Source organism: Macrobrachium nipponense, chromosome 17 (assembly GCF_015104395.2).
Source record: "Macrobrachium nipponense isolate FS-2020 chromosome 17, ASM1510439v2, whole genome shotgun sequence".
In the NCBI taxonomy this organism is placed as follows: Eukaryota; Metazoa; Arthropoda; class Malacostraca; order Decapoda; family Palaemonidae; genus Macrobrachium; species Macrobrachium nipponense.
In genome coordinates, this window is record NC_087210.1 from 85,685,754 (window position 1) to 85,704,237 (window position 18,484).

Consider the following 18,484-nt stretch of genomic DNA (forward strand, 5'->3'; position numbering starts at 1 on the left):
AAATAATGAATATAATTATATTAATATAAATATTTCGGGGGCGGGGGAGGGGGGAGCCCCCAGTATAAGAACCACTGACGTAATGACTAATAAAATAACAGCTGCAGATAAGACTAATTAAACAGCAGCTGAGGATATTACGACAATAATACAACAGCTAAAGATGTAATGTCTCAAAATACATCAACAGCTGAAGATATTATTACAAGTGCAACAGCTAAAGATGTAATGACTAATACAACAACAGCTAAAGGTGTAATGAGTCTAATACAACAGAAGCTAAAGATTTAGTTACTCTGATACAACAGCTAAAGATGACCCCAACATAACAGCAGCTAAAGATGCAGTGGCTCTAATACAACTGCTGCATAAAGTTAATGTGACGTTCATTAGTCCATACACACCACGAAAGCGGTTCCTCCCCCTCCCCAAGGGGGTTTTAAAGGGGAGAGCCAATATGGCCTCATGGCTGTCAACTTTAGAGGGGATTTCTGTTTCTGTTTCGTTCAGCTTGAATAAGCTACCTTTAAAGATTATATATATATATATATATATATATATATATATATATATATATATATATATATATATATATATATATAACATTTGTGTATATATATACTATATATAAATATATACCACAAAAATAAAGCCAGAAAAATAGCTGTTACTAAATCCACGTCGAGGTTCGAATCCTGCCCGAGGAGGCAGGAGCTCTACTCAATTAGTGTATTTCTCCTCATGTGCGAATTGCTCCCAAAGTGTATTCAAAAAGATAATTGTGGCTTAATATATGTTGTGAATATATATGTATGTATATATATATATTCATATAATATATATATATATATTATTAATTAACAATATTTTACCACGATCTTGCCTAGTTCTGTCAACGTATATTTGTAGTAGATTGAATATACGATTACAGTTTACCTGGCATTATCACACCTGGTCGTAAGTGACTACATGAATTATTATAATTTACCTGGAGTCATTACAAATGTTTGTAGGACATTGAGTGAATGATTATAAGTTACTTAACGTCACTACACCTGCTTGTAAGAGGCTGAATGTAATTATAAGTTACTCGGTATTATTACAAATGCTTGTAGCAGACTGATGGATACTAATAATTCCCGTCTTTCCATATTTCCGGTGTTCATGTAGGGCTGACCTGACCAAAGGGTCACTATACAAATGCCCCATGGAGGGGCGCTTTGCCCACCCGCAGCAGTGCGGGGGCTACATGGAGTGTATTCGAAACCCAAAGGAAGGTGTGTTCAAGAAGCGCTTTGGAAACTGTCATGGAGCCGTCTTCGACTCCGAGACGAAGGCTTGCGTTGAGGCAGCTGAGGTAAGACTATATCTACATAATTCGCTCTACCTAGGAATTAATATATTTTCATATAAGTAAACCGAAGGGGAATTTTTTAGTTGATAATAATTTCGTCATCTCGTGGGTTCGAACCACCGCCCTGCCAGCGGACAGTGAAGAAATCAGGACTTCAGTGACGTTATCGATTCGGCTGGGCGGTGGTTCGAACCCACGAGACGACGAAAATATTATCAACTAAAAAAAAAATCCCCTTTCGGTTTACATATATGAAAATACATTAATTATGAGGTAGAGCGAATTAGATATTAAAGGACATTTGTAGCTCGAATAATTTAGTATATGAATCACGGTGATGTGATAATTATTTCATGTATATATATATATATATATATATATATATATATATATATATATTACATACACACATATACATACGTACACACACACACACACACACACACACACACACATATATATATATATATAATATATATATATATATATATATATATATTATATATATATATATATATATATATATACTTTCTAATAAAAGGAGCCCATAACACGCCATTACCTACCTGAAGAGGGAGACAGCATTCTCTGAAATATAGTACTTACTTTCTATATTTTGGCGTGTTATAGGCTCCTTTTATTAGATGGAATTCTTTTGTAATAGAACATTTTTACCAATTATATTATACCTTATTATTTTATGAGTTTAAATGAGGAAATAAAATTATGTAATGAACACTAACAGCAGGGTATAATCTACTAGAGACGATATTTATACGAGGATATTAATCTTCATATTATTATCATTATTAATTGTTATTATATTCTTGTTCGTATGTCATTATCATCCTTATGAGATTCTTATTAGCAGCAGTAGAAATAATGCTTTTCCTATAACTGTACGTATATTCACAAGGAATTAAATAAAAGTTCCATAAACTTGTATAGATATCTTCTAGCGAATAAAAATCTTCCAGCGTAGGGTAGCTAAATATGGCGCCTGGTTATGCCCAGCTATCAGGAAAAGAAGCATCTGCTCCTTCTTTTGGTATTAACTTATCTTTTAGATTAAGCTTTCTTTATAGCGCTATCACGGGCTCTCTTGTTACAAGCAGCCAGTCAGGGATATGCTAATGCATAAACAGTTTAACATAGCTTGAGAAGGGGTCAATTTATCGTTACTTGTTTACATAACCAGTCACTCTGCATATAACAATCCCATTTTCAAATTAATAGTTTATCATCAGATGTATTTGATCACACTGCAAATTCCATATCATAGCTTCGATTAAACAAAAAGGTTTTAAGTTTCTTCATGATAGACTTCAAATCCTCAGTCTGCCTCAGCTCAAGAGGAAGCTTGTTGAACTATAATCTAGTAGCTGCATATTTAAAGATTCTGGAGCCACAGGCTGAGGAAAAACGCGGCTCTACCTACTTGAAACCATTTGTACCTAGTCTTGTACCAGGTCGATTCACTGGTTGTATAAACTGTAGTAGGTCCCTCAAATACCGGGGAGACCCGGTCTTAACAACTTGATGTGTCAAAACACATCCCTTAAATTTCAACGTACAAAATGTTTATGTAGCACTTCTCTTCCTAGGCCCAGGAATGCACTAGAACAGCCCGAACAACCAGAGCTCTCCCCGTCGACCGCAGATTCAGCAGCTTCTGCAGCGAAAAGGTTAACGGATTCTTCTGCGCAGACTGTAAAACAGTTGTCAACTGCATCAACGGAGTGGCATTTACCGAAGATTGCAGCTCACTCAATACGTGCTCAGAAAGGACTGACTTTGGTGGAGCTGTCTGCTATCCTACGCCCGACGAGAAGTGCGCCTGCAGCGCTGCCAACTCATTCTCCATTGACGCTTATAGCAAACAAGCGTTCTTCTTCTGCAGGGCCGCTGGTGCGGATCCAGACATTTATCAATGCCCAGAAGACATGGAGTTCGATCCTGAGACCAAACAGTGCAAGAACACGGATGGTTTTCCTCCCTGTACGGAAACAGGAGTCTTTGCATTCCACGCTGACTGCAACCGTTACTACACGTGCATTGCCAGTCAAAACGGGTGGATCCAAAAGCCCCTTTTGTGCGACATTAATACGATGTACAATGAAATCACAGGGGCCTGTGAAGATCCTTGTTCATGGGAAACTGGACAATTCACTTGCCCACAAAACGGACGCTTCCCTGACCCTCTGAGCTGTGACAGTTATTACCAATGTATCCAGTTACCTGACAACACTTTTCGCCAAGAACACCGCCAGTGTCCTAATGGTTACCAATGGGACAAGGAGGCTCTTGAAAACAAAGGAAACTGCGTGAAGGGAACTGTCTCCAGCTGCAAGCCTTTGGTAGTTTCCAAATGTACCATTCCAGAGAGCTGCTCAGCAAGTAAATATGAGATATGTTCTGTTCAGCGTAGTTTTTAGGGAAAATTAACTGTACTTAGTTTTTAAAAAAATGCTATACAGAAGGGTGATAATGATCTTGTCATGGATGATGGAATGTCTACGTATCACTGTTATTTATCTACATCGATATCATTCATAGTTCCAGACTCTTCATCTGCACAGAACTGATTATATTTTGGATAATTTTGTTTATTTTACAGAAATGCATATACAAATCAGTCCTTACATAACAAATGCACTGAGTTCAGAATTATCTACTTTTGTTTCTTAATTTTTTACTCGTCCCTTCAATACTGTATATATATATATATATATATATATATATATATATATATATATATATATATATAATATATATATATATATATATATATATATATATATATATATATGTGTGTGTGTGTGTGTGTGTGTGTGTACTTAGCAATTGTTTTTGGGATTGCTGTGTGCAATAAATGTATCCCCTAGTAGAAGCTATTGTCACAGTTCAATTAATTTTGTTTCTTTGATAATTAAAAGTATGTTGCGCAACTGCATAAGTGATATTTAAGAAAAAACGAGCTTACAGTAAAAGGAATGAACATTTTCTTCTCAGAGCAGATAAGACATAAATAGCGCACACCATCTAAGATTTAAGGAGCGCTCCTCTGTTAGTTACTTTTATTATAGATTCAGACTGTTAGGCACCTTTTACACAATTCTGGCCCAATTTTCTTTTAATATCAACGCTGCTCCTATCATGAGTGTCAGTAATCCACCTTTTGTTCAACCTCCACAGGATCTGTCCGTTCAAGGGGACCTTCTCCAGCCCAAACACAACTGTCCTTTTTAAGGGCTCCAGTAGCCAACGCAAGCCCCATCCACTACTCATTTATAGAATACCCAGTGGGAAATGTTCAGAACAGAGAGTGGAATGTCCTGAATCGTGGTGATCGCCGGTCTCGAGTTCTGCCTGAATCTACAGAATAAGGCAAGATTTATGATTCAGCGTCAGTGAAAAATAACATGAAAGTTGAATGATGCAATTGTAATCTAACCTATCCAAGCTAACCAACCAACCTAAACTATCCTGCAACAAATAGGCTAAACATTTTATGCAATATTTGGTATGAATATGAAGTTTTATTTTCTTGGTGAAGTATTTACCACTTGTAATCTAACCTAACCAACCTAACCTGACCTAAAGGAAACCACAAACAGATGGAACAGTATTTGGTATGAATGTAAAATCTATTTCCTTGAGAAGTATTTATCACTTGTAATCTAACGAACCTAGCCTAACCTAACCTTGAGGAGAGTATCAATCCACTTTTAATCTACCACAACCTAAGCATAACTAATCTATGAGTATATCTTTTACTGTAAATACCAACCAGCCCCTAACCTAACCTATGAAAAGTATTCATCACTTGTAATCTAACCAACCTAGCCTAACCTAACCTATGGAAAGTATTTATCACTTGTAATCTAACCAAACTAGCCTAACCTAACCTATGAAAAGTACATACTAATAGTTCAATGTCTCGTATGAATGTGAAATTTATTTCCTTGATTGAGTACTTATCACTAGTCACCTAACCTAACAAAGCTAACTAACCAATCTAACTTAACATATGGAGAGTACAAGCAAATTGTACAACATGTATATCAGAAGTTTAATTTCTCAAGGCATTTAACACTTGTATACTGGCAACATAATATGCATTATACAGCAAATGTAAATGATCTGAGTATGAAAACTTTAGATATATTTCAACCCACAATTAGTATGCAACTCTGATTTTACAGAAGATATCGTTTCAGATTTAATGGGAGGACCACTTCCGTCAGTTTTGTGAAACAACGCAGAAGACTGTGGAACCTAGTGCATCATAAGGAAGACATTGGCAACAGAGCTACTTTGAAATGCACTTCACACCGACTGACCGGAGCAACTTTCAAATGCAATTTCACACTCACTGACAAGAGATGCAGTAGGTCTGGGCATTATCAGACAGAATTGTTATATTCATGTATTATGTAAACATGTCCTTGTTATATTATTATTTGTTACAGCCCATTGTTATTTCTTTTATTGGTATATAATAAAAATTGTATTTCCATACAATTCAGTGATTTTCTTTTTTGTAGCAGTAGTTACAACTTGAGTGCATTTTAAAAATGCTGTCTGCAGAAGTGACATTTATAAATAATGTTATACATTTGCCCAGTACAATCTGTGTCGCTATCCGGACTTGAATCATGGTATGACATTAAGTCTAATAGACTTGGAAGATTTGGAATTGAAATATAAAATCTAGGCCAAAAGCTGCGACCTAAGATGAGGTCATTCTAGACTGGAAGGGAAATTGAGAGTAAAAAGGTTTGAAAGGAAAACATTGCAGTTGAATTATGAAACAATTGTTAGGAGAAGAAAGAGAAAAGTCAGATGGGAGGATGAGAATATGAATGGAGGTATAGGAAAATGAATGAAAGGGCGCTAATGTAGGGGCCGATGGGACGCTGCAAAGAACCTTGAGTGTATTCCTACAGTGCACCGCATAAGGTGAACTGATGGTACTACCCCCTGAAGGAGATTTTGTAGAGTTGAGAAAAAAGCTTTAGGAAGAATAGTACGAACCAAATGGCAATAGAGAGAGAAATGACCCTTAATTATGAAGCAATTTCGATTATGTCAATTATGTGTAAATTGAACTAAGTTATCTGTACTTTATAGCTGAAGTAAATAAATTTATTTTTGTCATTACCGTTCAGAGAATGAATCCTATTCTTGTGGCATAGGTCTACAGGAGCCACTGGCTTGAAATTCGAGCTTCCAAAGAATAAGGTGTTTATTTGAAAGAAATTCCAGAAGGTAATGGGAAATACAGAAAGGAGGGATCAATTATAATAAAACGGACATAAACAAATAAAAATATTAACAAATTATTAAAAGTAGAAGGAGAATTTTACGGAGGTAAAATAAAGGACCTCAGGAACTGAGAAGTACGACTTTGATGTATATTTGCTACATATTTGACAACAAATTAATGATGTTTTGTTCGCGATAAATCAGATGATTTTAACTTGGCCGAATTTGAACTGAAGTTCGTTACTTGTATTTATGGATGGAGTTTTAACGGGTTGCCCAAGAGCAAGACCTCATGCTGGCATAAGGCCATCTTAAACTAAAACAACAACTATGACTGAAGTAAGTTAAATTATATTCCCAACTACATTTAAATTACAATAATCCTGGACGCTGATGCAAGTCAAAATGGGAATTAAGAGTGCATGGCATTTATTTATAATTTTTATATTAGATTTTGTTTAAATCCCCCTCCCCACCAACACTAAAAAAAACCGAAATACGAATACAATCAGTTAAGGAAGTAGTGATTAATTAAGGACTTTATACCAATTTTCTCATCCCCAATCAATATCCCGTTCCCCTCCCCTCTGCAACACACAGACAAACCCCTTCAACAAAAAATAAAAGTTACACTTCTCAACAACCCTCTTCCCTCTTCCACACTTCTTGTTCCCACCCCTCCCTTCTATACAACCTCAACATACAATACAATTCGGTAGCGTGCAACGCAAAGTGTTTATATAGTACTATGTGTGTGTGTGTGTGCGCATTTATAAGACAAAAACAAAAATAGTGTAGCAGTTTTTAACAAACACGAAAATAAGCCTAAGACAAACCAAACCTAAGTGACGTTCTTAACTCAAGACAACAACAACAACATCAACAACAAAATAATGATAATTATTGGTAAAACGTCACTAACCTGTTTAATGCTTAGGTTTCTCTGCATGATCATCGCTATTAGTTCCTCTTGTACGTATTTGTAAAACTGAAGAGCACTACACATTCATTAATATTGATAAAACTTGCCATACTCTCAAGATCAAAGCACTCGACAGCAAGAATAACTTTTCTCATTACAATTCTTCATACTTGAAAGCTAATTAGCGCAATCAGCAGTCCATTCTGAGTTATCGTAATTGCAAGCAGAATATTAATAGTAAAAACCTTCTCATTTACCAACTGTAATTTGTGTTGCTCTGCAATGCTCTGCTTCCAATCGAGTTCTCTTGAAGAATTTTAATGTGAACTCGAGATTTGGCTGTTTCAGCAAACAGATTTATGAACAAGACAATGATTGTTTACAAAAGACTATTTCAAGACGTTTATGTATTTAAAATGAACGTGGTCAGCATTGGCTCTTTTCTGTACCCAAAGATTTCCAGTTTCTCAACTTTTTCCAGCACTTCGGTATCTCGTCTTTATATATATATATATAATGCACGTGACATCATTATGAATATTTGCATTCTTTCCCGACACGATTACCAGCACAGTCACTAAAGAACTGCCATATCGTCATTTTTTAATGCGTTTCTTCTTATGTCTAAACATCTTACAGCACAAACAGGTTACGATATGACACATATGTCGTGCCATCGTAACAAACTTTATAGCGATTATCATGCATAAGCCTTTCAAATTTCATTATTATAATAATTATGTTGTAATGTGTAAGTAAACCTACACCAACCAGTTCCTCTTTTCCAAGCGCTTGACACAAACACAGTTCCGGGGCCACTATCAATCTCTCTCCTTAGTATTCTAATCCTCTTCAGCTCCACTTTCTGTACGGTTTCGCGCAAACGAACGTTCGTTTTTACCCTTTCTGCCATAAATACTTAAAAATATTATTTTGTGGTGAGCTATACTCATTATTGTTGTAGTTTTCCATCATATCACTTGTCGTAATGATTATCTTCTTGAGATCTTGGACTACGACGATTGACATCAAGTACATAGTTGAAGTCAACAGTGACAAGTGTTTCTCCTTAAGTCGCCGATAAATTAAATTCCTGTTCCTCTTAACATTCCGTCAGCCAGACGTTCCTTCGAAGCCATGGACGTCATCCCCATCTCCTGACGCAGTTATGTTATAGTACCGGAAAAATCCGTAAATCCTCGAAAACACAAAAATAACGAGGAGATCAGTGCCCGGGCAGGCAGGAAAATTAGGTCGTACGAGAAACTAATGTTTACGTGACGGCTAAGCTGGATGTAAAGTGCGCCGTTATTGGCTGATCGTTGTTAGCCGAACGCTGATTGGTCTTTCGGCTTTTCAAGCCGAATCATTCTACGAGGGGAGATCTTAACTGGCAACAATGGCTTAGTGTATCTGACATCTGCTAGAAAAATATATTTGTGCATTATTTCATTTGTATGCGGACTTCTAGCCATGTTTGCTGCATCGACACATATCCGGAATTGATATTAAGTAAATTAAACGAGTTATATCCTTAATTGTTTCGTCTTGAATTGCTAATGGTATCATCCCTTCCTTTTCAGCACTACACTTTGGATCATTAGTAAGTTTTTAAAATCTCATATACTTATTAGGTACATATGATTCATTGTGTTTTGTTAAAGTGTACAGTTAAGTGCTCCGATAGTGTCACAATACACTCACGGTTGAATTCATATATTAACCTTCGTAGATTGAAAGATAATTGATGATTTTCTGCAGATTTCGTCAGGCTCTTACAACTTTATATTCTCTATGATTTAGGGCGTTTGATATTTTTATTTTTGCTGGGCCTACACAACTTCAAACTCACCATAAGTCAAGGCTTTTTATTTTTGCTGGGCCTACACAACTTCCAATTCACCATGAGTTAGGGCTTTAAATTTTTGCTGGGCCTACACAACCTCATACTCACCATAAGTTAGGGCTTTTAATTTTTGCTGGGCCTAACACAACCTCAATACTCACCATAAGTTAGGGCTTTTTAATTTTTTGCTGGGCCTACTCAACCTCATACTCACCATAAGTTAGGGCTTTAATTTTTTTCTGGGCCTACACAACCTCATACTCACCATAAGTTAGGGGTTTTAATTTTGCTGGGCCTACACAACCTCATACTCACCATAAGTTAGGGCTTTTAATTTTTGCTGGGCCTACACAACCTCATACTCACCATAAGTTAGGGCTTTTAATTTTTGCTGGGCCTACACAACCTCATACTCACCATAAGTTAGGGCTTTTAAGTTTTGCTGGGCCTACACTTCATACTCACCATGAGTTAGGGCTTTTAATTTTTGCTGGGCCTACACAACTTCATACTCACCATGAGTTAGGGCTTTTAATTTTTGCTGGGCCTACACAACTTCATACTCACCATGAGTTAGGGCTTTTGGTATTTTGACTTTTGCTGGGCTTACACAATTTCAAATTCACCATGAGTCAGGGCTTTTGATTTTTGCTGGTCCTAAACAACTTCAAATTCACCATGAGTCAAGGCTTTTGATTTTTGTTAGGCCGACACAACTTCAGATTCACAATGAGTTAGGCCTTTTGGTATTTTGATTTTTGCTGGGCCTACACAACTTCAAACTCGTCATGAGTTCAGGGCTTTTAATTTTTGCTTGGCCTACACAACATCCAGTTCACATTGAATTAGAGCTTTTGGTATGTTGATAGTTTCTGGGCCTACACAACTTCATTACTACCATAAAATAGTTCCAAATTCCCATTGTACTTTAATAATTGGTTTGTATTTGTATCTGTTTATTTGATATTTTATCATTTCTATAACTGATCTCTTGCTTTTTGTATTGCCCACTATCTTCTGTAACTTCTTTCACATGATCGCCATATTCTTTGGAAGTTCGAATATCAAGTCAGTGGCTCCTCTGTAGGCCTGTTCATATGAATACGAGTTTATCTTCTGTAATTAATTTTCGAACTTTGTTACCTACCCGGAGGTTGTAAGCGAGACATTAGCTAAAAGGGCCAACTCAGAAAATGCTTTCATTCGTATAGAAAAATGTTGTTTAATTTTACTCACTTTGTTCTGTTTTCCCTTCTAGATGAATGGCCGTTATCATCAAACTCTGGTGAAGTTTACTAGCAAACATTAAGTTACCAGCTCATTCAAGCTTTCTACGACTGTTATTGGGAGTTAACACAGAAGCTTAATCCACACACTTGCGCAAGACACTTGTGATTCAGGGTAAGTGATCACTTAACGTTACCAGAAACAAAGCAACTGGGAGAAAGTTAAGAACCAATATTCGCAAATATCTCAAAGGACAATTTGTCTCAGAAACCACACGTAGTTATAGGTTGAATCTAACTCTAGATATACCCTTAGTTTTACAGGAAAAACATTTGTTCTGAACATGTGTCACACACATGTGTAGTTAAGTCCTAAATTCTGCTGGAATATACAATGAAATTACTCTGTTGTAAGTATCCTCGTGCCATGTTTTGTACCAGAACTGTGATAATTGACTAATAATAATCTGTGATGGAATTAATGTGTCCGCAAATTAACAGTTCCAGTATGAACATTGCCTGACTTCCTTTTATATCATTATTTAAACATATTTCCACTTCAGCTTACTATTAGATAACACTACTGTATTACCGAACCGGAGAGACAATTTTCTCTTACAATTAAGTACCATCAAGCTTATTTTATTTTTATTCATACTTGTATACATATACATAACATGTACATGCATAAGTTTATCGATTCACCTATATTGACTGGTTTTCATAAAGTAGGCAATATGCTCTGTTCTCATAAAGTAGACAAAATGCTCCCGCAATAAAGCAAGCAGTAGAGTCTGTTTACATTAGGCCATGTTACACTATAGTCTGGGTTAGATAACGTTTTCTATAAATTACATGAAGAAAGAAAACGTACGTGTAAGAGCCACACTCGCTTGATATGATTGCGTTTAATTACATATTGTGTATCTTAGGATAAATCCCAAAATAAGAATAATGCCGTTGATTTTAACGACAAAAATGAGTAGATAGCTAAGGGATAATACTGATAATCACTAAGTATACCTATAATCCCAGCTTAGGATTATACCGATTTGTTAATATACATTTACGTTCTCAAAAAGTTTACATTTAAAACCAAAAATATGCCAATATAATGTTTTGGTATGCTTTAGATGATGTTTACGCCTTTTATGTTGATGATATGTTCCGCCTTTTGTTTGCGTTTTACACTTCCCAAGGGGCTGTTACGAAACACGGCACCTTACAAGAAACCAACCCTAAACTGTTGGTTAAGTATTTTTTTTCTATGCTTACCCACAAATAATAATCAGTACCTCGTTGCTAGTGCATAGAGTTATTATGCTTTCAGGAATTTTGTTGTAATAAGTATGAAATGAAATACAAACACCATCAGCAAGCAAGGTTCATTTGTGATATATGTAGACCTACTCTGCCCTGAAATGGAAAACTGCAGTATCTGCAAAAGTTTCGAAACTGAGATATGCCACCTATTGGGCTCATGAAACACCAATACACAAGTTACTGCAGTTTCAGAATGATTCTTCAATGCGTCCACGAGTATTTACGGGGTCCCATTTGCATTATCTGTAAGTAAGGCGCAACAACCAACATAATTTTTCTCAGTTTTGTATTTTTGTAGACACTGCGCTCTTCCATTTTAGGGCAGTCTTAACTAAAAGAGGAGCTACAACAGCCTATGTATGGAAGTCAAAACTACTGTGCATTTCAGGGCTGTGTCTCATTGATTTTCATCAATAAAATCTTACCAAAGCACCAGATATGGATCGTATTTTGGAAACAGGTATTTGAAGTCACGGCCTAATTGGCAAAAATATTCAGTGATGCCTAATGTTGATAATTAAGGCACTTATTAGAGAAATTTAAAGGGAAACTTAACTAAATTTAATAAACACCCAGAGAGAGGCTAGCTGTGACGTAGACTATGGCATCAGACATGATAGCAGGGTTCCCAGTAGATCGCAGAAACAAATATGTGACCCTCTTGTACAATAAATTATTAAAGGAAAGACCAGGCAAATCATTGTTAAGAATGACGATAATGTTACGGTATCCGTTGATAATACCACGGGCGATGAATAAGAATTCGGTATATATATATGTATATATATATATATATATATATATATATATTATATATATATATATATATATATGACAACTATTATAGCAAAGGAATTTCATAAATATACATATGACAATATTACTATTTTCATTTAACAACTTTACGTTGACTATAGGAATACATAGCAGTTATAACTCAATTTCTGTTTACCTTCACTATCAGTTATACAAAACCTTTGGAATTGGTAAAATACAATAATATTGAAATGAAAATACGATCATATAGAGGTGTTTGGTACGATACTTTGGCCTGATATAACTGGTATCCTTGCATAATAATAAACACTGCCGACGACAGGGCGAGGGCAGGTTATACATGATTGCTGCTTCACCTATGGCCAGCCTAGAAAATTGTCCTCGTGGCTGCAAAACTACTTTCGTGTTGCGTGTTTTTGCGGTATGCAACGAAGAAAAGAATCGTATGCGTCATATGCTAAATATTAGCCGGAGAGTTGGTTAATACAGAAGCACCAAACGATTTAGACAAGAGGACAAAGGTAACCTTTATAGGAGTAATACATGAATGACAAGTATGATGATGAGATATACACATTTTTTTTATATCAAGGCCTTTCTAACTTTTCATACCAAGAATAAACAATGGCCGAATTTTCTTGGCTGATAAATTATCTCACTGACTAGCTACAACGATAATTTTTAACAACTTGCCTATTTTACTGACCTTACACACAGACATACATACATATATATATATATTATATATATATATATATATATATTAATATATATATATATATATATGTAATTTCATTTATGTATTATGTGTATATTATGTATGTACCATGTTCTGTATATATGTGTGTGTGTGTGTGTGTGTGTGTGTGTGTGTGTGTGTGTGTGTATGTATTATGTGCATGTGTATTTATGTATGTACCATGTCTGTCAATATATGTGTACCTGTACAGCATACGTATTTATACATATTCTATCATCCTCTTCCCTGATCTGGAAGTATGGCTAATAACAGTAATGATTATCATAATATTGATAACAAGAATAGTAATAATGATAACTGTAATGAGTATTAATGTGATTGTTATCATTATGATTAATAATATCATCAATACTTTACATGTGTTACATAAAAGAGGGCTATGATTAATAATATATAATGTGATATGGTATGACGTTTCTTGGAATGTAGAGAAGTCAGCAGTTCAACTTCCCTAGAGACAGAGTGTTGCTGTCTTAGCAAATCAGTGCCTCGTCCTGTCGCTATGAGCGCAGAGGTGACTTTGAAACTGGATACAAGCAGTTCATGGGTGTGGACAATGGGTGTGAGTTCGTGCGTACGTGCGACCTTTTCCCCCTACATATGAGAATGTAGTGTTACCAAGATGGGGAGACCATTACAGAGATGCGGCAGAGCCAAGATGGCTTCTGCCAAGTGTTTTTATTAAGTGTTAGTGCAAATTGTGCTGAATGGGTAAGCCTTTTCTTTATTTTGGCCAAAGTGTGGGTGGATTGTATTTGAATATTTATTTCAGAGATGTTCTATTTATATGATCTTTTAATTATACTCTTATGCTTATCGGGGTGTTCTCCTGTCTTCTAACGGGCGATTCTGAACAAGGGGAATTGATCTGGACAAGGGGAATTGTTCTGGAGAAATGGGAACTGACTTAATCACTATGGTGTAACTGTATTATGACTTGCCCAGTTTTATGACTGAGATAATTTGGATTATTGGAGTAGAAATATGGAGTGCGGTTATTTGAGCTTAACATTTCATTTAATCTTTTTGTTAAGAATCTGAGTTATTCAGTTAATACTTTGCTTTTAAATAAATGCATATTTTTGTAAGTTCCGTGTCTGATTTGATGACCTTAGATAATGGAGAGAAAGATGGATGGAGAGAGAGAGAGAGAGAGAGTGTATTACCAATTGCCTTTGGACGCTTTGGTCCATCGCTACCTTATAAAATAGAATAATGAGATAATTATCTCATTATAGTAGTGGCAGTGGTGGGATTCGAACCCACGCCTCCGAAGAGACTGGTGGCAACATGTTTCTGGACCGTATTAGGCCTTTTAAGAGATTAATGGCAGCTTAGGCTGTTTTCAGAGTCTGGTTGTGGGAATGTGTGTTAGATTTCAGTTAATAAGTGACAGTGATAAGAATTATTCAGCTGTCGTTCTGGTACTGGAACGGAAATTTTCTATTAGGGTCAGCATAGTTTCATCTGTCGCGAGACATTACAAGCAATGAGTTACTCAGTTGGGCTTTGTGAGTGCTAGTTGCTAAGTGCTTTCTTGTTCGAGTGTCGAGTTGTTCCTACACATGCAAATATGTGTGTATTCACGTGTTTATATGGAAGCGCGCACGAGTTGGTGATCGGGTGTTCTCTCATTGAGGAAGTGAGTGTTACATTATTTTTTTGCCCTGTGTATGAATAATTTTTTGGAGTTAGAGAATCAGTTCAGAGTGCCATTTTTTTCCCTATAGGAGTAGAACGTGATTTGTTTTGTTTTTTCTTGGCACATGTTAAAGGAGACGCATTCGTCTTGGTTTTGACACATATGTATACGTGTGAAGGTTTTTCATACATGCAGTTCAGTTCTTGGGGATGCTTGGATTGCATTTTTTTGGCCTCGGAGACTGTGTCGCTCATGTATACGCACTCAGCGTGTTTTTTTTTGGAGAGCCAGCGAAAGGGAGGCTAGTGGGATCCTTCAATGGGGAAATGCTTGACGGGGGGGGGGGGGGGGGGGGGGGGGGGGGGGTGAAATTCCTTTCTTTTTCTTTGTGCCGGGGTAAGGGGGTGAGTTTGGCCTTGATAGAAAATTTCATTGCCATGCTCTTGAGTCCTTGATGACACAGTTCATTGCCACATCAGCTGATAGCCACGAGTGATGGTGTGACATGCCCGTAGGGTTTCTTTTAGAACTTTTTTTTTTTTTTTTCTTTCTTTTGAGTGAAGAGAAGATGAAATGCATATGAATTTGATGCAAGTTTTCCTTACACTTTGGAGAATGCCTCTACGCAATGATAGAGGACATAGTTATAACTGGGGATACAGAGATTATTTTATAATGGAGATATGTTTGGGATATGGATACTATTTTAAAATGGTGATGACTGGTGATGATTGGTGATGTCAAATGGTGATGCCATTGGTGATCAATGGGTGCCTGGTGCTGCTAAATGGTGATGATACCTGGAAGTGGTAATGGGGTTGTACCTGGTGGTGAATGGTGGTGATATTGCAGTTTTGGGCGAGTGGCAATGGGGATGATACTGAGTTATGGGGGAATGGCAATATTAATGCTCTTACTGGAGATATTGGAGAATTATTATTTACGGAGAATTATTATGGAGAATTATTATGGAGAATTTTTATGGAGAATTATTATGGGAGATTTGGGAGTTCATGGTGGTAATAATTTTTGGTGAATGTGACAATGATTTATGGGTGGTGATAGAAACTTTGGTGAATTTGGTGCATTTGGTGATAGCAATTCTGGTGAATTTTGGTGATACTAGCGAGTACTGGTAGTTGGTGATTCTGATACTTAATACTAGTAATACTGGCGAGTTCTTATACTAACTTGGGTGCTTGTAATGAATATTAAGGGTGGTGATGTTTGTGAATATGGGAGGTACTAACCACAAATTTAGTTTTCAGCAGATAGTTGCTTGAAGTCTACATGAGTCACAAATGTTACAGGTGTCACGGGAATAGTTAACAGTGCCATTGACTTTTCTTTTTCCTTTTTTAGACGTTAGCCATCGCTAACGTAAGTTTTTTTATCACGAGTGAATTTGAATTTATTTTTCTCTCTGAACAGTTTGTGTAGATTTTTTTTTTTTAATATCTCAGTTCGTGACTTGGAATCATTGTTCGGGGATGTGTTTATAATTTCAGCCGTTTGATGCTGCAGAGAGATTTAGGAAGGAATTTCTGCATTTTTGGATGTTTATGTGATGGCACTTCATTTTTTTTCTCTGGATATTTGTGTTCCAAAAATTGTTGGCCTCTTGCACAATTGTGTTTGTTGCAACTTTGCCAGAGATAGGAAACTTGGTTAAGTTTCTGGTGGCCCGTGCCGTAGTGAATATGGGGAAGTCTTTGCTTAGACACTTTGGATTTGAAGTTTTGTTGTAATGAGTTATGGCACACTGAGGATTTTTTCTAGAATTTCCTGGGCAATTTTATTTGCCGAGTTTTCACCCTTTTCAGCAGTTATGCTAAACAGAGAGTTTATAGTTTTGACTGTAACATTGAGCTCCTTAGAGAGGTTTTTCGGGGTTATTTTGCTGGAGAATTGGAGATATAATATTTTGGCCATTTGATATTTTTTATTTTGTTGGAGATAGTCCATAGTTTAGGCCTATGGTGGCAAGAGCTATGTTTAGTTCAATTATTTTTGCAGTAATTTTTTGTGCAAATGGAAACCTTTGTGAGAGGAGATATGGGGCAATATTTTTGAGTGCATCAGCTAGATGCTTTGAGTGCATTTTTCGGGGATGGAGTTTCATTTTTGATGACCCTGCTTGGAGACATAACATTTTTTGGAGACTTGTTTTATTCCATATGTGGTTATTAGTGAAATAGAGGGGAATATGGTGATGGGTTAGTTAAATGGAGGGAAATATTTATATCACCGGGGTGGTATTATTATTAATATGGTGATATATGGGGATGGCATTAATCTTTGGTGGTGACTTTCTTTTTTGTAGTTATGATTTTTGGAGCTGAATTTCTGGGGTTTTACAAGCCAAAAGGGGGGTTTTGGGGTTCCTTGGTGTTGTGACTAATTGGAGGCGAGTGGCATTACTGCGTTGCAGTTTTATGAGTCCCTATGGAGATGTTGCATTTTTTTTATATACACCAGTGGGTCATTTTTGGCGGCTTATAATTGTGGAATTGTGGTGAGTTTACCGTAGCTTATATCCCGAATAGGTGATAATTTAATTTATATAATTGGGCAGTATCATGTGGGTGTTATGTCTTTGAGACAATTTATTTTAGTACCTTGGTGATCTTCTGGAGATAATTTTGTGGAATGTGCTTATATGGTGTTAGTATAAATATTTGGAGAATCATGGGTTTGCTGAAGTTGCAAGTCTGACTAGACAAATCTATACTGCAGTTCGAGCACCTGCTGATAATGCCATGATGAGTCCGGTTGCTGACTCTTTTCCTTCAGTGTTGATTACTTAGAGTTTTGCACTATTCTGAGAGATGCTGATTTTGGCATTTCACGGAGATGTATCTGTGTAAGGGGGTTGCTTTCCGGTCGTTTCTGATCGATGAGAATTGTTGCAATAGCAAATTTCGTAATAATACATATTGCATTTAGTGGGGAAAAAGTTGGATTATGTATGTTATATATATTCTGTGCTTTGTGATGGGGAAAGTTCACTTATTACTGTTTTTTTTCCCCTTTTTTTTCTTTTCCTACGAGAAATGTAATTAGGGTTAAGCTTACATAGCATATCTATTTTGGACAGGAGATATAATTTGTCGGGGGTTTGTGAATTAGATAAAATGGGTGTTTGGCATTATGTTTCATGGAGATTAATTATATAAACAGTAAAAGGGGTTTTGCTGTTAAGCAGTAAAGAGTTCTTAATGATTTTGTGGGTTGCTGAAATATCAGAGCTTGAGAGAACATTTTTGGTGACAACTTGGGGGCTGGGTTTGTTAAGCTTTTTTTTTACTTGTGAGAATTCGTGAGTTTGAAATGTGATGACAGAAGTCCGTGGAGTTTCTGTTAGTT

General features: G+C 36.4%; 2 protein-coding genes across 2 annotated transcripts in view; one reads left to right on the forward strand and one right to left on the reverse strand.

Moving 5' to 3' along the window:
• Positions 1 to 18,484, reverse strand: part of LOC135196422 (major facilitator superfamily domain-containing protein 8-like) — a 533,321-nt gene that overhangs the window by 86,220 nt on the left and 428,617 nt on the right. The gene's annotated exons all lie outside the window — the stretch shown is intronic.
• LOC135196416 (uncharacterized) lies at positions 1,143 to 5,878 on the forward strand. Its single transcript, XM_064223221.1, has 4 exons — positions 1,143 to 1,357; positions 2,959 to 3,751; positions 4,550 to 4,741; positions 5,575 to 5,878. Exons 1-3 carry the CDS (start codon positions 1,208 to 1,210, stop codon positions 4,738 to 4,740), a joined length of 1,134 nt encoding a protein of 377 aa, XP_064079291.1. The 5' UTR covers positions 1,143 to 1,207; the 3' UTR covers position 4,741; positions 5,575 to 5,878.